A 21,220-nucleotide genomic window follows, 5' to 3' on the forward strand; every position below is an offset into this window, starting at 1 on the left:
AGAAATAATATTTTTTACAGTGATATTTGTTTTCATAACAGAGTAGACAAAATCCATGACTGAGTCATAAAACCCAAAAAATAAAATATTACAAAATAAAAGTGAAAAATATTTATAAAATATTAAACTTCTAGTCATTGGCTATAATTTGAGATTAATTTTATTTTAAAAATTCAACTTTGATTTTTCATTTCAAAAATGTGGAATGTACACTTTTTTTGGGAATGATCCTTATTTCACAGATAAGAGATAGTAGGTATGAAGTATATTTCTCTTTTCACCCTCACCTACCAGTTTTCTTTCCCCCTCTTATTTGCATGTTTATAGTACAACCTATTTCACCTTAGAATAGAAATTTTTTCCTCCTCATCACGGAGATGAAAACTTTTTTTATAAGGTTGTGCAACAAAGTTTTGTGGTGATGAGGCGAGGAAAGAAAACAGATTTGTTTGGATTTATTCCACTGGCGTTTACGTCCTTGATCGTAAAGTGGTTAAAAAGCTGCAATCATGTGTTCTATAATGGAACAACAGTCTATATTGTCATTCCACCGCCTTGGTTACCTTTCCAGACGAAATAACGGTCCATGTTAGTTTTAGACAAAAAAATTTCCCCTTTTTTCAGTGGTAATTTTCGTTGTCCCTCTAAAGTTTAAAAAAACAATATAGACCATTGTTCGGTAGAACACTTCAATTAATATTAGAAATGGATACAAAATAGTAGTTTTTATCCAATTTAATTGAATTTTCAATTTCCTCCATATGCAGCATAGATGTATGCACAAGGGGATATTTGGATTAAACTTTGCTGTTGAGCTGAAATTATGACATTTTTACAGTAAAAAACTGAAACCTTCCCTTGGGAAGAAAAAGTTGACCCCCCCCCCCCCATTCCCCGGGAAAATTCTGCATACACTACTGATGTGTAGTAAGAGTTTTAATAAAAATTTCTACAGGTGAATTTTCTCATTTGTTAAATTTTTATTTTTGTATTTGAAAGTTCAATTGTTTTTCCCTACTTTGAATATTTAGAAGAAAGTCAAGGGTTCTGCAAAAGGTGTATAAGGTTATTTAAGACAAAGATTATTTTTTATTACATACTAGGAAGCATAAAGAAAAGTCATTTTACGCAAAGTCGAGTTTGCAAAGTGATTTATTGGTGTGAGATGAGCTATTGTTTGGCATTGGTAACACATTATCCTCAACCTGAGAGAAACAATGGTTGAGGATAATGATGTAAAATTTACTGCTTTGGTTCTGTTTTGTTTTAAAAAAGAATCATTAAAAATTATATTGTTTGCAGAGCATATTATTGGTCCCGTTCAAAAAGGCAACTCAAAATTCTATTTTTTCAGATATATGTATTTTAATTGATTCACTTTGCACTTGATGTGAATCATGGAAAGCAAAAGTGCAAGAGTTGGGAGTTGTTGTTTTGCAATATGTTGAGGCATCTTCCCACTGTTCTCATGGTGTGCATAACTCAAATTTAATTTTACGAGTTGTTGCTTTTTTTTTTTAACTGGGCTGTCTATATATTCATCGGGTAAATAATTTAAGACTTTTTCTCTGTTATGCAGTGTGTTACAACATAATTTTTTATAGATTCATTTGGGGCTGAGTTGGTAAATTTTATTTTTGTTATTCTAATGAGTTTCTTAAAAAGAGATTGTATTGAAAAAAATAACCCTGTATAAAAAATGGATGCATGGTCTTTTGGAAAGCTTGATAAATCGAGAAAAAAATCTAGGTGCCAAACAAAAAATATTTTGTGAGCCAAGGGTATTTGGCTGAGCTAGTGAAAATTAAGGCGCCTATACCTATTAAGTAGTTGCCATGATGACCTGGCACCTGAAATTTGTCAAACTGTCTTTTGTATGAAAATATATAGAGTGGCACATCATAGAATAGGTAATAAAGATTCACAGAGCTTGACAAATAAAAAAAAAAAAATTGTGTGCCAAACAAATACCAGAGAAGCATATTTAGTTTTCTGAAAAAAATAATCCAAAAGAGTGTTTTCTTTGACTTGTCCAGGACTTTGTATTTACTTATTAAAATGGGTTATATATATATACTTGGTTCTTTTATTTATATATGTATAGTTAATATTGATTTTTGTTTCAGGCATTGATTTCAAAATCAAAACGATTGAATTAGATGGAAAGAAAATCAAGCTTCAAATATGGTGTGTTAAAATTTTTTGTAATTTACAATTCTGTTATCTACTGATGATGTCTGCTGTAGTTTCAGGCAGAAAGCCTGGTTTTTCTCATTTATAAACTATGCTTGAATTATTAAGAAAATCAATGTTGCCAGAGATGCCACTGGCCAGCACCTCCTAGAGATAGAAGGCTTCTGCAGTCTGCTTGTGACGTCAGTAAGTAGTCCATTTTCCCTCAGAATATTCAGGGGAAAAAATTCCCTGCTCGTGCTAGTATCATCAATGTGAGGAAAAGAAATGATCGGGCTCAGAATTGGTGATTTCTATTCCCACATATCCAATCACTATGCAGTATTTGTGAGCCAATCAGGAAGATTCTGCATTAAAATAAGAAATGAAATAGGATGCTGTGTTTCAAAATGTGGCACATTTGCTAGGCAGTCTGAATGACTTTTATGGCAAACACTGCAGAGGCCTTTTATCTCTAGGAGGTGCTACACTGACACACTCTATAGCACATCAAATACCCTGAATTTTGGAAAACTACACAAAAATTTTGTCTATGCCTCTGTAGGACAGGGCTGGACAAATCGCTAAACAAATCTAGACACCAGAACAATTTTTAGGTGCCAAAAATTTTTCCCCCCAAGAAAAAGGTTCAAAATAATGCTGCTTTAGAATTTTTCAGGGTAGTGACTCTTTCATGTTGGTAGATATGCTGCTATTCAAAACATTTTGGACTGCTCTTGGCCGGCAGTTTAGTAACTACATGAAGAAAAGTTTAGGCACCAATATCAATTTCTTAGTCGCCATGGTGGCCTGGTGCCTGGGATTTGTCCAGCCCTCCTGTAGGATGCATTATTTCCAAGAGAAGAAAAAAGTATATATAAAGGAAAACCTCCATACAACTTTTTCCCCTACCATAATTGTGTTTCTTGACCTTGGAAAGTAGTTTTACTACTTACAGAAGTACAAAAGAATTACTGTACTGTATAATCTGTGGACTATCATATAATAGCCTGATGAAATATTTAGTTAATAGCCTGCATAAGGGTGGGGCTGGCCAACACCATCTATAGCAGAAGGCTTCACCGTGAAGCTTGTGACATCACTGAAGAAGATTGTATCACCTATAGCTATTTGATATATTACAAAAAAGGGTAAAGACGACACATGCATCAGCCTGCTATATCCAATGGCTATAGATGAGATAACTTTCTTCAGTGACGTCACAAACTTTGTGCTGAGGCCTTCTGCTATAGATGATTTTCGGCTGGCAGGGCTCCAGCGGGGCCCGAAATGATTCTTATCATTCTTGGTTTTTTACACTACATGCTGTCCTAAATTGTTTGAGCAGCGAATATTTCTGTAACCGTTTACTTTACAAGCATACTTTCAATTACAAAAAATTTTCAAATGGCTGCAGGTGCTTAAAATCTGAATTTATTTTAGGGGTCGTACACATAAGACAATAAAGGAATTAACTTTTTATACAGTCCCAGTGTGGTCAAAAACCTAATTAGAGAGGAGTTGTCCTGTCTCCCTGATGCCAACAAAAACATTCCATATTTATAAGTGAAATATTTACTGAGATATTCGAAAAATGGAGGAAATTTGGGAAAAAATATTAAATGCAGAAAAACTGTTTTACCCTCATTTAATGCTGTTTATTTTCAAACTTTCCTCCATTTTTTTAATTTGAATATCTCAGTGAACATAGCACTTGAAAACTTGTAGGTTTTTTCTCATCAGGTGAGACAGGGCAAAAATTTTCTAATTGGGTTTTTGAGCACACTGGGACTGAAGAAAATAAAAAATTAACTTTTTATAATGTGTGACACCCCTGAAATATATTTTCAGATTTTAAGTAACTGCACGCCATTTGAAAACTTTTCGTAATTGAGAGCATGTTTCTAAAGTCAACGGTTACAGAGATATCCGCTGTGCAAACAATTTGGGACAGCCTGTGTAGAGAGGGGGTTCATAAAAAAATTTAACCAGAGGTCCTGGCAAACATCCCAACCTAGGGTCCCTGTTATACTGTTTAGCATCAAAAGATACATGCTCGTTAGCCAATTCATATTGCTTTTGTCTGTGCTGTTTTGTAAGGGGAAGATTTGTATATTTTGGTTTCGCACTCTAGATTTTTTTTTCACATTAGGCACAGTTTGACATGTGTATGATTGACTGTGTATGACATTGACTGTGTATGACAGTTTGACATGTGTAAGTTTAATTCCTTCTGAATTGCATCAAAGATTTTTTTTTCACCTAAAATCTGTGAATAATTCTATTTTTCTGATGAATGGTAAGAGAAAGAAGCCTTCTTGTGCAAGCTTTCAGTCCATAATTCAGACCCATTTATGATACTGTAAAATCAACAGTCTTAGTCTTTTAATTCTTGCCATTTCGTAACCAGGCATAACGTTTTCTTTGAGAGCAAGCTTTTTGTTCCCTTCAGTATCAAATAAATATGTTGTCTTCGGCATCTTCACACTTTCAGAAAAAAAATTGATTTCACTTTGCATGGCTGATCAAAACAATCTAGACCAGTTCTCAACCTTTTTGGAACCGTGGGCTGGTGAATCAAATTGCTGTGAGTTTACGGCCCGGTCTGGAATAGCTTACTTGTTCAAAAGTTAATAATTAATAAACAACCAATTACATTTCAATTGCGAGCTGATTAATTAATTAAAAACCCATTTAATCAATTAATTAATTAAACCCTTTAATTGATTAATTAATTTAAACTTTTAATTAGTTAAAACCTGTTTATAATGAATTGAATTCATTATTTTCTTGCGGAGTGATGCAACATTTTTTTTACAGTAATGTATTAATAACGTGCAGAAGTCAAAACATAAACGAAGCGTTTCATCAGCAACTGCAGTAAACATCATCATTGCTTAATCGCCGGAACCTGGCTACTGAGGCTGTTTGAGCGCCCCCAATATATTTGAGGAGGTGGCTGAGCCACCAATAATCAATATACAATGCAACTCTCCACTCACTCTCCTGCATAAGGGCTTGAGCCCGTATATACGGGACAAATGGCAACCTTCAGCCCCCTCAACGTTTTCTTCATTTCGGCGCCTCTACCTCATTAAAAAATTCAATTGATCACAAATCAATCGAGGCGTCTTAATGTTCGACGTCTAATTTCGCATAGTGTGTAAAAATATGAAGTTTTCATTCATAGTGGGCAATGGAATTTTTTTGAGCTAACATCAATGCAGCACTTTTTTAATAACTTAATTAGTGTAAAATATATTTTACAATCGAACTTTGTATTTAATCTTAGCTAGAAAGAAGGTAATGATATAAAAAAATTGTCTATATTGTAACTCACCATAAAAGTCCGCTGAAAAGCAGAAAATTGTTCATTTTTGGGCGAAGCACTTTCGGTATATTCAGGATAGATGCTTATGTTAAATTGTGTAACTTGATAAATTACAAAACTTTGATCGCGATTTTTCTACTCTAAAACTTAAACTTTTCTCTTTTTTAACAAATATTGAGATTTGTGAACCTATCCACACTGGAAAAGAAATCGAAATGAAAACTCTCGCAACATAATTCACTGCGTTTTTGCAAAGAAAACAATATTCGAGTTATCACCAGTAGTTATGTGCACCTTGATGACCGATTCAAAAACACACTATTTTCTGTATACAGATGGTGCTTCACTGATTAGTGTCAGAGATTTGCCACGCATATGTAAAATACTTCGTTCTTTTCTGAGAACACATACTAAATCGTAAAGGGGTTTTTACCACTGGCCATAAATAAACAGGTCCAATTGTCGATGGTGGTTTTATATTGCCCGGAAATTTTCCTAATCACTCACAATTATTCCCCTTTGAAGTTATGCAGCTTGGCGAGCAGCACAGATGTTTTTTCAGTCTCCAAGGAACGTGGGATGCCGAGTTTTCTCATGGCATTATTGTTTGTCTTCAGGACATTTTCTGTGGTGCCAACAATGGCAAACCATAGACACGCAAACGACAGGGTCATCTGGTTGTCAACAAAGAGAGCCCTGAAGCAGTAGGATATTTTCGGGGAAAAGGGACGGAGAGTATGGAAAAACATTCCCCACCCCTGCTGTGTTGTTTGGGTCTCATGAAGACGGATACTCAAAAATACGAAAAGAAAAAAAATACAATTAAAAATACTAGTTTCGAGGGGAGGGAAGGACCAGAGACATGTTTCTTTCCTTTGGGCCTTGCAACAAAACGAAGGATTTCCAGGAGATAAGGGGAAGAGGAATCCTCCAAATTCTTATAATTTACAATTGCGGCTGGAAGCCTTTGATCTGGAACTCTAGGAGGGTTTTTCATCTTCCTTTGTATGATTTTTAGACTGAAAACTAAAATAATATGTACCATAATAGTGAAATAAACCAATTAGTTATTCGTGAAAATACAATATTTTGAAAATTGAAAGAGTAATGAAAATATTCTCACGGCCCGGTACTGTGCCGTATTGGCTGTTGGTGAACAGTCTAGAACAGTGTTTCTCAACCGCGGGCCACGGCCTGGTATCGGAGAAACACTGGTCTAGACTGTTCACCAACATGAGAAAATGCAAATTTCTTTCTTCAACGTCAGAAAACATGCATATCCTTATACTTTTTTCCAGGTTTTGACTTGCTGTAATTTCAACAATTTTTTTCTGGAAAAAGTGCAGCACCCACTAAAATTATTTTTAGTGGAAAATGTTTAGTTTCACATTTGTAGTTATCACTCTAAAATTTTCATGCACAATTTTTCAAGATATAGCAGTTTTTCCATTGTCCTTAAACCTCCACCACCTTAATAAGAGATAGTTATCTTAACATATAACCTTATGATATAGAAACAATTTATACAGATTAATTTTGATGGAGCAGGACACTTCTCTGGATACCACATTTCCTATATTCAGATTAATATTTTATCATATTTTTTTTACTTTTTCAAATGTGAAAATGAGTCCTATTTTGGGAGCTAAAATAAAACTCCTCTATATTTATCCTGATTAAGATGAAACTTTCAGGTACTAGCTGAACATATTGTTAATAGCAATTACTAGAAGAAGAAAAAAAAAAAGTCAAAACCGAATGGGGTGATTCTCAGATCCCATTAATAAGTTTAGCTACAGGCAATACCAAGGAAAAACAATAGCCAGTTTCAAGTCAAAACAATTATTTTACTCTAAGTTACAATATCAATTTACATTTAAGAATTGAATAAACAAGTTGATTCAGATTTGCTATTAGAGTATGTTAACCATGTTCTCGTGGAAATTAAGAGTGATCTCACCCAATTACGTCGAAGAAAGTTCACTAGTTTCAGCAAGACATCGCAATTTCTTTGTGGGATCTGACGACAATCAAGCATTGTAAACACTCACTGGAGACTAGAGTTTGTTCCAGACTCTGCCACGCAGCTGAGCTGGAAGAGATCTCGGCAACGGGATAAGTCCAGTGGCAAAGTTCTGGCGTACATTCATTGGAGACTAGAGTTTCCTGTCATCGAGGAATGATTGGTTCAGCAACGTGTTAAAGAAGCCCGACCCTTGTGGGGGGGGGGGGGGCATGATCATCACTTTTTATTTGCAAATTATTGCACTTATTTATAAGGAAAATTGAAGAAAATAATAAAAATGAAAGGGGTGGGAGATTAGTCATTCCCACCATAGTGAAATTTGACCATTTATAAACGTTATAAATATGATTTTATAATGGTATTTTTGTTTTCCCATCTAAAATTAGCTGCCTCCTGAATTTTATCTCCCCGGCTGGTTGTGCTGGTTGTCCCACTTGCCCCCTCTGGTTCCAGCCCTGCTTCCAAGACAATGTGAATTGCTGTGGAATACTGATTGGGAGTCATAGTCCTATTAACACGTTCACTATCATTTTATTACAAAATATCCTGTGGCGACTTTCATCGATTACGGCATGCAGTTTGGGAATCGCTGCTATAGTATTTTGAATACAGACCAAGTGCATTGAAAGTAATTAGTTTTCATACAAGGTGAATAACTGGCGAGCATTAAATTTTAACCATAGAGCAAAGTATCAGAAGATGAAACACCGAAAACATTTTTTTTTAAATAATTATTATATATGCAGATCAACAATGATTTTTTTATCATACGAATGTTTAGTTTTCAGCTTTGGTGGGAAATCAAGGAATTATGAGAACCATTATTCTGTCATAATTATTTATCATGAAATTTGCTCAGAATTGGATATACGAACCTTCATGTACTTTTTATAATTCCACTAGCAAATAAAGTGCATTATTTATTGGAATCACAAATATTGTCACTCGCCTTTTTTTCAGCACTTATCAGGGGCTTCAAAAATATCTGCAGGGCCTGAATCAACATCCATATCCTCTACCTCAGAGAAGACTATGACCCAATATGAGAAAATTATTGCTTCATTTTCAAATAAAGTAGTCCATTCCTACAATTTCAAAATATAATTTATGCAACATGAATGACGGCCATTATTATTTTTTCCAAGCATTCACTGTGTATGGGTTAGACTGTGGATCGGCTACTAATTCACCAAATACGGTGGTTGAGATTCAGCCACCAAAACTGGTTTTGAAGTGACCTTTGCTGTAACCTGCTATCATAGTTTAAACCCTGTCGATGCATGCAGCCCTTAAAGATCATAGAACGACATGACGAAACACACTAGATCATTTCCAATGATCTCACTTGTAGATGGCCATGTGATATCAGTTCTCAAGAGAACTACGGTTGAACAACTTCCATGACATAATCACAGCGTTGATTTACTAAATCATTTCATAGACCATCTGAAAATCAGCTAGAACTAGTTCATTTATTGAAATATAATTGACCTAATGTAAGTATTCCAAGATGTTGAGATGGTGTAGTAATATCATTTGTGATGATTCAAATTATTCTCTTATGGGGGCTGATTATAGAGAAAGGGTTGAAAAATAGAACCCCAAACAGTTAGTCCATATATTAGGAGTAAGTGAAACGGAGCAATAAAGAGTTAGTGAAAAAAAGATTGATTCAAGTAAGGTTTGAGGTAGTAAAATTTATAAATTGCTAGCTGTAGTCTTTTTTGCAAATACTTGACATGAGAGAGAGAGAGAGATTCTTCCATTTAAGATTGTGATCAATGTATACGCCTAGGTATTTAATTGTAGTAACTTATTAAAGACATTAAGAATTACGATCAGAACTAATAGTACCATTGTGATTATGGAAAATTGAATTAGGGTAAAAATGAATGTTAGTTTTTGCGAAGGGAAATTTATAAACTTAGCTTTTGATGTGTTTATCTGTTGGTCGTTAGAAACAAACCACTTTCGAATTCTAATTAAATCAGTATTAATTAGGTTCATTGATACAATATATTTCTTTACATGTTATTTCTTCATAGAAAAATATACATGATATATATATAATTATTAATAATTCAATGACACTCACGCAACCGGGTCTTCTGGGGAAATGAACTAGTGTTAATTGAGTAGAGGGTTAGCAATGGTGACATGGCATGGCAACAATGGAACATGGCCCAAGGGGCGATATGTTACAATGCATTGCGGCCTTTATGGGCATCTCCAACCTTTGTCAGGGGTATCACTGTGAGCTGGAGATAGATTTGTGTGGCAGTTTATGCTTTGACATTTTTATATGGGAAAATATCTGCCAAACTATTCTAAAGATCCACAGATGAACCATGTGTTAGGCAAGGGAACCGCAGGTGACTAAAGTGTTTGAGAACAACTGGAATACAGTGAAAAGCTTGTGATGTAGGCTGATGCAAGAACAAATATCAAGCGTAAATATTGGACACAATGAAAAATAAATGTGAATAGGAAAAGGAATATTTATGTGAAATCTGTCCTCCAAAAGGGCCCCTGGACCACAACCTGCAGCCAGAGCCCTAAGTCAAGATCTTTGAGTCCAGGCCAGATTTTTCACGGGCACCCTTATGGCAAATTTATAGTGTTAAAGAAAAATTAAGAATTATCTCAGGCTCCCCATGCTGGAGCCCAGTCAGCACCCCCACTGTGCTTCCCTGCATGAGTGAATGAAGTATTGGTTTTTGGAATGTGGAAAATCGACTCTGTTTGTGCTCTCACATGATGGTTTTGGCTCTTGTATAAGCAGTGATTCCTTTAATTAATTTTATATGCTTGTCACTGTCTAGTGATACGCATCAATTCCGACGCCAAACTGCTGATTTTGACGCTCAGTGTGATCGTTGAACCAATGAAACAAACTGCTTCATCACTCGCACCTTGCTCCATTCAACTATGTTCTAGACTCTTTTGTTCTTTTTTGAGCCTACTATTGCTATGCGTCACAGCAGAACACAATCTTATTGTTTTCAGCATGCGCTGGCGCACCAGCAGAGCTTGTTTCGGAAAGTTTTCTCATAGGTGGTGTGTAACATTACCATTTAGGCCCCTGCGGAAATGGTCCTTATTTCTAGTCATTTTTATGGATTTTATATTGTCTCACCTTTTATTCCCGGCATTGATCACCAAGATCACCTGTCACCCTCAATGTTTACTCCTTCTATGTTGCCAACTTTCATATATCAAAAGTGAAATAGTGTTTTTATTCCGTGTGGATATGCAAATGAGTTTTACTGTTCAGTATGCTGAGTTTTTACAGGCTATTGATTCTGTTGTCTGATTGATTCTTGGAACGGGAAGTTCCCCCTTAAAGGCCACCAGTGTGCTGAGAACTACTGAGATCTAGACACATACATAAAAGCATTTAACAAGGCATCTCACCCCGAGCAGAGTACGTCACTATGTTCTGGTGAACCGACAGTCTATTCAAGTTGGATGCAGCGACCTAGGGCCTCTGGGTGAGAATGTCTGATGCGTGGATATAACGAACTCCGACTAACTGACTCAGATTGGTGATATAATGACAATTTAACCTGCAATATTTACTAAAGTTAAAAACTCTAAAAAATTGTTGCATTTATGTTTTAATCCTTTTTAACTGGTTAAAGTTTTAAATTATGTAAAAAAAAACTCTAATGTTGTAATAAATCTTATTAGTGGAAAGAAAACTGTTTCATTGTTGTCATTCGCAAATGCTAATTCTATGTTGGGAAAAGATAAAATAGAATCCGGGATGTGTAACGACGGCCGGTACATTACAGTGAAGAAACTCAGGTATGACGAAAGCATTGGTGGGGGTTTAGGGTTGGCAGATGTCAGTATGTAAAAGGACTTGCAAGTGCATATACTAGGATGGATTGCATTGAATATTCATGAATTACTGAGGGCTTAGGTGACCTTGCAAAGTTGCTTGGGTGCGGGGGATATTTAGGGGGGGGTGATCCGCCTTCCCTGTTCATTAAAAACATTGTATTATTGGCTAAAAGGGATAAAGATCAGATAGTTGTGTACAGGCATAAGCGTGTAGTGTTCGGAGTCAATTGCAGTCCTTTATTATTAGCTGCTACACTGAATCATCATCTTGATAAGGCTCCTGATGGCCTATCCACTACAGCTAGAACTCAGAAAGAATCTTTTACGTAGACAGCTGTGTGTGCAGCCTGAACTCAGTTGATGAAGCGAATAAGTTTATAATAGAATCGCAACTTTTTCTTTTATCCGCAAAATTCAATCTAAGAGACTGGAGGTCCAATCATTCTCTTGGTATTATCACTACATCACATAGTACGGATCCCGTTCCAGTTCTTGGCCTGAACTGGGATTCAGAGAATGACCTACTTTCCTGCAGAGTCGAGCTGCCGGAAGAAGAGAAAATTGTAGCTACAAAACGAGTTTTGCTTTCATTGGCAAATAGGGTATTCGATCCCATTGGATTTACTTCACCGGTCACTTTGCTTCCTAAGTTAATTTTACAAGAGTGCTGGAAGCTAGAGTTGAAGTGGGATGAAAATTTACCCGACCATTTGGCCAAACAATTTTGGAAATGGGTAAAAGGCATACGATTGATTCCTACTATTAGTATACCTACTATTAGTACGAGATGGGTGAATCTAGGTCGATTTACTGATAAGGAAGTCAGTATTCACATATTTTGTGACGCAAGCAAATATGCTTATTCTACTTGCATTTTTTTGAGAATCGAAACAACTGACTGTGTTTCAGTGAATTTCGTTCAATCACGTACCAGAGTTGCTCCGTTGAAGAGCATAACAATTCCTGGCTTAGAACTTTTTGCATGTTGTATTGGGGCGAGATTAGGCAGCACCGTTATTTCTGACATGGACATACCGGAACTGAAGGTTTATTATTGGAGTGACTCGACCACTGCTTTAAGTTGGATCCAAAGAGATGTACACTGGGGTGTATTCGTTTATAATCGTGTACTTGAAATAAGAAAGTTGACTCATATAAACGAATGGAGGCATATCACTGGAAAACAAAATCCTGCTGACCTTCCCTCAAGAGGTTGTTCGGTTGAACATTTATTGAATCTAAGCTGGTGGGAGGGACCAGCATGGTTGAGTGAGCCCGAGTCTACTTGGCAACGGGTTGCCGAATTGCCAGATGAAGAAGTTGTCAATTCTGAAAAGCGAAAAGGTGTATTGATTGCACATAATGAAAGTTCGAAACCAGATAACTGGTATTACAGGTATTTTTCATCGTACGAATGCTGGCTTGGATCCTAAGGTTCACCAGTAATTTGAAAAAATTGGATGTTTCGAAAGAGTTGGACATCAACTGGTTTTGAAATACAGCGCGCAGAAAGAATGCTTGTTATACTGATTCAGAAGGAAGCATTCAAGGGTTTCGATGATGAAAAAATATGTGTATTGAGGCCAGTCGTTGATGAATTTGGTATAATCAGAATAAAAACGCCAGTTATGTACAGAAAAGACACAAAAAATTTCAGATATCCAGTCCTTCTGCCTTCGGATCATCCAGTTGTACATACCCTGATTTCGTGGAAACATAAGGAACTTCTACATGCCGGAGTTTCTCTCTTGATGAGCAGTTTACGTGAAGAATATTGGATCATAAAAGCAAAGAAAACGGTTTGGTTTGTTGTTCAACGTTGTGTGACATGTAAGAGGTTCAATGCACGTAAAGTAGAGTCTGTTCCTATATCCTTGCCGGAAAACAGAGTGCAAGACGCAGCAGTATTTCAGATAGTGGGAGTTGATCTGGCCGGTCCATTGTATCTGAAAGAGGGCCAGAAATCATGGATCGTGTTATATACATGTGCAGTGTACCGAGCTGTACACTTAGAGCTTGTGATATCACTATCAACTGAAGCCTTTCTCCAAAGCTTGCGACGTTTCATTGCTAGGAGGGAAAGACCATCCACAATCTATTCGGACAATGGAACAAATATCGTTGGAGCGAATAAGGCATTCTCAAGCATTAACTGGGATGAGATCTCTGCTGCAGTGGCTATTCAAAGGATTAGTTGGAAATTTAATCCTCCTCCTGCTGCTTGGTGGGGAGGATGGTGGGAGCGGTTGATCCAAATGGTAAAACGCATCCTAAGAAGAGTATTAGGACGAGCATCTCTAATACTCTACTCCTACGAAGAGCTGATCACAGCACTCTGTGATTGTGAGTCTGTTGTCAATGACAGACCTCTTACGTATGTGACAGAAGATGTTGAAGATCTGGCACCGTTGACACCATCGATGTTCCTGATGGAGATACGATCATCAAGCGTTGCAGACCTGGATGCTGTGAATACCAAAGAGTTGAATAAAAGAGCCTTATACCGACAGAAGTTGCGAGATTTGCTAAGACAAAGATTTCGTTCAGAATATCTGGGACAGTTGCGTCAACAAACGTTCCGTAGAGAAAAAGTCAAGTCTCTCTCTGTTGGTGATGTTGTTCTCGTAGAAAGTGACAGAAAACGTTCATACTGGTCCTTGGCTCGTGTGATAGATCTGATTCCAGGGAAAGATGGTCACACTAGACTTGTTCGAGTGAAAACGGACACTGGTGAACTTCTGAGACCGATTCAGAGGATTTACCATATGGAGATCGAACATAAACTGGAAGAATAATCTCCCCCGGATCCAGTTTTGCGAACAAAAAGCGGAACAAAAGTGACTGTTCCTGAACGTTTGAGTTATAGTTAAATTTTATTGCGTACTTTGTGATGATTTTTTTTAATGATTTTGATATTTTAATATGCTATTCGGAATTTTTAATATTTTTTTGAGAGTTTGTCATTATGCTTCGAGTAAACTCTTTATCATTTATTTTGGTAAGTATTGTGATATATCTGAATATTTTTGTGAAAATTTTATGCAATTAGTATATTGTTTATTTTGATCTGAGAATATTGAGTTTAATTGGCATAAACTCAAGGTGGGAGGATGTTGCGAATCAGTGTATGTGCGTGGGAGGAGAGAAGATGTTTTTCTCATATATTTTGTGGTGTCAGACCCAGACGTTTTGACCCAGACGATTGTGACGTCATTAACGAAACCCCTCTCCCTCTGTGTTTTGTTTTTGCTTTTTTCTCTCTCTCTGTCTGTAGTGTACAAGATATAGTTGAAACGATGCTTTCGGCTTGAATTGAAGCAGTCTCTTTTGAATGTGCTAGAGAATTTGTACAGTATGTATCATGTGTATTAAATAATATTTTAATCCGGTTCATCCTTCGTGTCAAAAGACAACTGCGTTTGTTTCTCGGGTAGAGATGCACAGTTGAAAGAAATTTCGAATGAACCTTTCATAACACTTGGTGAAGCTCAACATTCATTACTACTGGAAGGCTTCAGGCCAATGTTGGCATGTCTGCATATAATCGGAGCTCATCGCATTGAGCAATGTTTGTCTGTTCTATTGATGTCTGATGTTAAAAGAAAACATTTGTTATATGTTTAAGGCTCTGACTTGCATCTATGTATCTATAAATATGACTCGTATACAGGGCCGCAACTAAATGCTTTGTCACCTGAGGCAAGCATGCATTTTGGCACCCCTGTGTAATGTATAAAGAACAGTTAAAGGGGGAATTCGATGTTCGCTCTAGTACAGAGCCTGGGGCAACAGCCTCACTCCCCCATATACAATGAATAAATGAAAGCCAGGACTGAACTACCACTGAACTTATCCTGCTGCAGAGATCTTTCAGCCCAGCTTCGTGGTAGAGTGTGGAACAAAGTATGTTTATCCAGTGTTGTCTGAATTTTTTTTAGTGCTGCCATCTATATTTCAAATTGTAAGTGAAGTAAATATTTTTACTGTTTTAGGCAGGTTTTTGACGCATGGTAATTTTTGACGGTTTTAACTGTCACATTAAAAACCTTTCGTCAGAAACCTGAAATATTGTTTTTTAATATAAAAATTCCCAATGAAAATACACACATTCATTGCATGTTTAAGTCACTATGTTATACAGAGAATAAATACACAGTAAAACCTCTTAACCCTCTGAGGATCAGAGAAGATTCACAAAATGGTTTGAAAAAAAACACTTCACCTTCAACAAAATGTTTTCAAAAGTGGCCAGCTAGAAAATGTTTTTCCCCCTTCTGCTCCGCAGGACATCGGGCAAGGTGTGGTAGGGATTTGACTGAAGTGGCATTTGTGTAACACCCACTTAATGCCTCTATTCTTTAGGCTGAACAATAGTGCACCTCTTGATTTTTGTCGAACCTGCTCAATCGTACTGATGGAGTAGAGAGTTATTTACTTGTTCACGGTTTAACTATTCAGAAATATAGATATGGGAAATATGCTGAAAAATTTGTATTTTAGGTGTTCTGCATATGAGATAATTTATAATTTATCTGTTAAAAAAATAAAGGAAGAAAAGTGTGTATAGATCTTGAACGTATAATTTATGCTTGATTTTTTTTTTTTTTTTTTTTTTAGATCATCAATCTATTTTATGGGTTCTTATCGCATCAGCTTCAGAAATAGGTCGTACAAATCCATCTAAATTATAAATATACCTTATATATGCTGTTCCACTAATTTCACAAATAATGAAAATCAAACATTTTGTTTGTATAGGTGTGTACAAACTTTTTTTATAGGCGTTTGTATTTAATAGGTGCTTTCAGATTCAAAATGTAAGGCTTCTAAAGTTGATCATTCTGTTGGATTTGTGTTACGGCTAAAAAAAGTAAAAAAACTCCAATTTAATTTAATGCTATGTCATTTCCGTTTTCAAGACTCGAATTTTTTAGATTGGCGTTTCTCAACCTTTCTGAACCCAAGGACCACTGGAATGTCTCATACAATTTTTTGGACCGCTTGTGTCCCCTATCACGGTACATTCTTGTAATTTTTGTTCCGACTATTTTTTTTTTTTTTCAACGAGGCTTTATTTAAATTTGTAAATTTACTGAAGTCGTGAATGCACAGACACGCATTCATGTTGCAAGGGGTACTATAGTTATTAAAATATAAAATTTAACTTTCTATATGGACATACTATGCCCAAAAACCCAACTGGAAAGTTGTTGCCCTGACTCTCCCTATGATGTCAAAAAATTCCACGTTTCTAAGTGGAATATTCACTGAGATATTCGAATTTGAAAAATGGGGGGAATGTTGGGGGGAAAATAGCATTGGTTGTGGGTAAACTGTTTTACCACGTGGAAACGTAGAATTTGTTTTTGTTGGCTGCAGTAGAGAGACAGACAGATGGCACAACTTTTTAATTTGATTTTCCGGCACAGGGTGTCCGTATAAAAATTAATGTTTTATTTTAGTAACTAACAACCCTTTGAAACATGAATGATGTATCTGAATAATGCTCGCTATTTGGATACTTTTCTAATTAGGAGTATGCCTCTAGTGACAACGTTCGCCAGTAAAATGCAGTGTGTACCGTTACCTGTGCTCCCCGTATATATTTTATGGTAAATGCGAAAAATTCGGTTATTATGCATAATTCCAGACCATTTGTTAAATTTTCTGAATTAACCGCATTTACCGGTGATAGACAAATACCGCTGTTCAAGATAAAGAGTCAAAAAGTCAGACTCTTTGTCTTGAACAGCGAGTAACTCCAGCTATATAGATTATTTTGTCTTTCCACTATTTGTCTTTGCTACTGAAGAAGGAACTTCATACAGTTCCGAAACGCATCTAGCTGTTGTTCTCTTTTAATTTTTGGTATGCTCACGTTGTTTTCCCTAGTATATTGTCTCACCCAAAAGGTAATTCCAACATTCTAACGATAGATAACATTACAAGATTGATGATAATTTATGTTTTTATCATTGTAACATTATTTTAATTTAATTTAATTCCTCCCATCATGTACGAGAAAAACTGATAAGTGGTTGAATTTGGGGATATTTCTGCATGATTTGTTCCATATTTATGTTACTTATCAACTACATTCGGGAATTATGCGTAATCACTGATAAAAGTGATAAATGTAGGAAAATTAATCTACTTTATACCGACGCGATTGGTGATTACGCATAATAACTGGCGATTATGGCTATTCACCGATTTTTCATATTTATTGCAACATATACACATGAGTTCATACCATTTGCACGAAATGAATTTTGATAGCTTTTCAATGAAGTATTTTCTCTAACATACAGATGTGGGGTAAACGAAGTGCTTGAAAATTATAATGAATATATACAGGAGTGGGAACTCTGTGCCAATTGCGCCGCACTGTGCCAAAATTACCATCTTTCGCCATACTGCTCTAATAGGGTATTTTTCTGTGCCAAATAGCGGATTTTGCTTCAGTATGCCCGGAATTTTGGAAAGGACGTCAAAAAATTTTTGTTCCTGCTTGCCGCGAAACGATTCTTTCCGAGAAGAGCACATTTTATTCCACTGTACTTCAACTATCGGGCTTTCCATCGTGAAACCCCCAATAATCCGTGATCGGGCAACTGAAGATGGTTTGCAATAGTCTTTCAGCTTTAAAGCGCAAATGCGAGTCAGTTTCCGTTTTCTAATTACTCAGTCGAATTATTACTCAGTAATTAACAGAAATTACTGCAGTCGATCGTCATTGCGTCAAATCCCGATGTTTCATGAAAAATTGTATTCCGGGAGTAAAAAGGGCATGTCCGCCGAATTATGATTGCTAATTTAGAAACTCTGCAGAATAACGAGCGTTAAATCGCCAATCGCGCCAAATAATGAGTGCTGAATCACCAACTATCATGTTGATTCTTCCGAAATTCTCTCCTATTTTGCAACAATTTCTTTCTGAGTATAAAAAAATTTAAAACTTGATATAGAAAATTTATAATATCTACATAAAGATTATAGAAAATTTTTACCCCATTTTTGAAGGGCTGCTGTTCCAGACAGAAAATAGTGCCCCCGGCAAAAATCATCTTAAATAGACTGGTGCGAAAAATTTTATGACAGCCGCCCTTTCAAACAAGGTATGAAAAGCCTGAAACACTAAAAACAAAATACAAGCCGATGAAAAGATGTTTGATAACAAAAGACAGTGCAGTTGTTTTTATTTTGGAAAGGGGTGAGGACTAACGAAAATGTGTTGTTAATTTCGCTGTTCCAATTTATAAATATCTGCTCCGAATCCTATATTTTGCTGCTCCAAAACTGCTCCGAATCCTATATTTTGCTGCTCCAAAACTGCTCCGAATCCTATATTTTGCTGCTCCAAAACTGCTCCGAATCCTATATTGTGCTTCTCCAAAACTGCTCCGAATCCTATATTTTGCTTCTCCAAAACTGCTCCGAATCCTATATTTTGCTTCTCCAAAACTGCTCAGAATCCTCAATTTGCTGCTCAAAAACTGCTCCAAATCCTGAATTTTGCTGCTCCAAAATAGACTTAGTCACTTCCCACCCCTGATATATAAGAAAGACACCTGAAGTAGCAATTATTAAATTTGTGAATTGAACCGATAGTAGAAAAATAAAGGAAAGGAATGAGAAAAAGTCCCCATAAAAATACAGTAGGCTACAAAAATTCAGTAAAATGTTCCGCATTGCAAGGCATTGAAAACTAGCAAGGCACATTTGCAATATTAATAATATTCTCTCATATTTCTCGAGGATTTCTTGCATTAAGTTTGCACCAGTCCATATTACATCATTCATGTCTTCCTCTTCTGACTCAGAAATGGATGATTTAGATGATTAATTTTTTCTGAGCTTGATAAAATCTCTTCTGTCACTCACTTTTTTTACTTTGTTTTAATATTGTCGCAAGTGAAAATGAAGGTGATGAAGCAGTCAATTGATAAACTGAATAACTGTTTTTGAAATCGTTTCTTACTAGGAAAGAAACAATTTTAGCATACAATAAAGGAGGGAAAAAAAAAGAATTCCGACTCTTACTGTGGAAGAGGATTATTAGAGGGGAAAGGAAAATCTTTATCTCTTTCACTTGCTGGTACTGATGTTACGTTTCTTTCAAACTTGCTAGTACAATGAATAGGAATGTATTTTGTACAGGTAATACGGGGTATTTATCTGTATTTGAACAATGGTCTACCTATCTCAACGCAAAGCTAATAAAGCTGAATAAATTCCTAAAAATTATGTTGAGCAGCCCCCCCCCCATGAACTTCCGTATCTCTGCTCATGACTATGTGCAAGATGCAGGGTGTCCGCAAGAGAGGGGATTCGCACTGTATTTCATTCATACGCGGATGCAGGCGCTTCGAACGAGGGGGGGGCAGATTTCCCTCCTTCACTCTCCGACTATGATAATACAGATTTATTTTTGGGGAAAAGGAGGGCGAAAGGGGCAGGGAGGCTGGGGCCCGTGCACCCCCTCCCCAAGCCCATTAAAAATTAGGGGAAAAAATTATACAGTGAAACTCCTCTAAGACGATAGGTTGGCCGCTGATCGCATACAGAGGTGGCCGCGAAATAGGGGTTATTTTTGTATTATGTCTATGGAGCCTATTTTCCGTTCTGAGAAAAACTTGCCGCAAAGGTAAGTTGGCCACCTATGAAAGTTTCACTAGATTTATGTAAAAAAAATTTAAATATCAAAAGAAAATACTCTTTATATGTTACATTTACCAATTTCTGTTAATATAAATGCTTTTTGAAGGGTGTAGTAACTCAGAATTTCTCCGGAAGAAAATTTTTGTGGCCCTTCCCCCCGAAGTCTTTCATGCCTCTCCCAAAAGTTGATCCTGCATACGTCACTCGGTAGAGGCGACCAGTCCCCTCTGTTTCCACTCATGATTTTATTGCTCTGCTATAGGTATTTCATTTTCAATTGCAACACACAATTATTGAAAGGTTGCATAAAATTTCTATGATAAACACAACGTTTAATAAAAATTGGCGACATTGATAAATTGACAGAATGAAATATGCTACAGTCTATCAAGGCCTTTTACAAGAAAATCTGTTTCCCTTTGTTGACGGGAATTATCTGATATCCAAGAATGCTTCTATTTCACTGCTGAGTTGCTAATACCTCCCCAACCCAAAGTATCTTCGTGATAATTCTCGAAAAAAACCGATGTCAAACAACATTCAATTGTTCATTTGTGTTCTTCTATGTATGAGTATTTGTGTTATCAATGTGTAGGAAGTTACATGTGCCCTACAACTCTTCTTTTCCTGTGTCCTTTTATTTTAGAGATCTTCAAGTGAGGGGCAATCTAAAGATTAAAAATGGAGAAAGGAAAGGGGCGTATGACATGGCAGTATTAGTGTCCGGTGCAATACAAAAGATATGGGGGAAGGAACTGGTTTTCTTCGACGCAGATGCGCGTTCCCGGCACTTTCGAAACCATTTTTGGTGAACGAATATGTGAGTTGCTGCCCCTTTTGGTACACTAGAGTTTTGACTCACATGTGCGTCGCGGCCCCTCAGCTGGTTAAGTCATCACCTCGTTGTCAAAAAAGTATTACGTCTTAAGCGGAGTGCCGTCAGTTTTAATGTGCAATCTTGTAAAAATTGTATACATTTAAAGTAATAGGGCATTTATTGAATTATGAATCAAAATAACAATATTAATACAATTTATAGATAGCAAAAGAAAAATAATAGTAACTTTTTACCTTTTCTGATCTCTTATTACTTAATTTATTGTGGTAAAATGTACTGGTACATTTTGATTTATGCTAGTGATTTTTAATTTAGACTAACAGAGCAACTGTTCGAATAGGTAGCC

The 21,220-nt window shown here is 36.3% G+C and overlaps 1 protein-coding gene across 1 annotated transcript in view; it reads left to right on the top strand.

Annotated features, from left to right (window-relative positions):
* Positions 1 to 21,220, top strand: part of Rab8 (RAS oncogene family member Rab8) — a 96,672-nt gene that overhangs the window by 8,388 nt on the left and 67,064 nt on the right. Inside the window, exon 2 of the mRNA XM_089252522.1 lies at positions 2,127 to 2,187. Within this exon, the coding sequence (XP_089108648.1) occupies positions 2,127 to 2,187 (61 nt within the window). The remainder of the gene's footprint in view (positions 1 to 2,126; positions 2,188 to 21,220) is intronic.

The sequence above is a fragment of the Pholcus phalangioides genome, unplaced genomic scaffold, assembly GCF_987345545.1.
Source record: "Pholcus phalangioides strain wild (caught in Gottingen) unplaced genomic scaffold, Ppha-v1.0 ptg000029l_1, whole genome shotgun sequence".
Lineage (NCBI taxonomy): Eukaryota > Metazoa > Arthropoda > Arachnida > Araneae > Pholcidae > Pholcus > Pholcus phalangioides.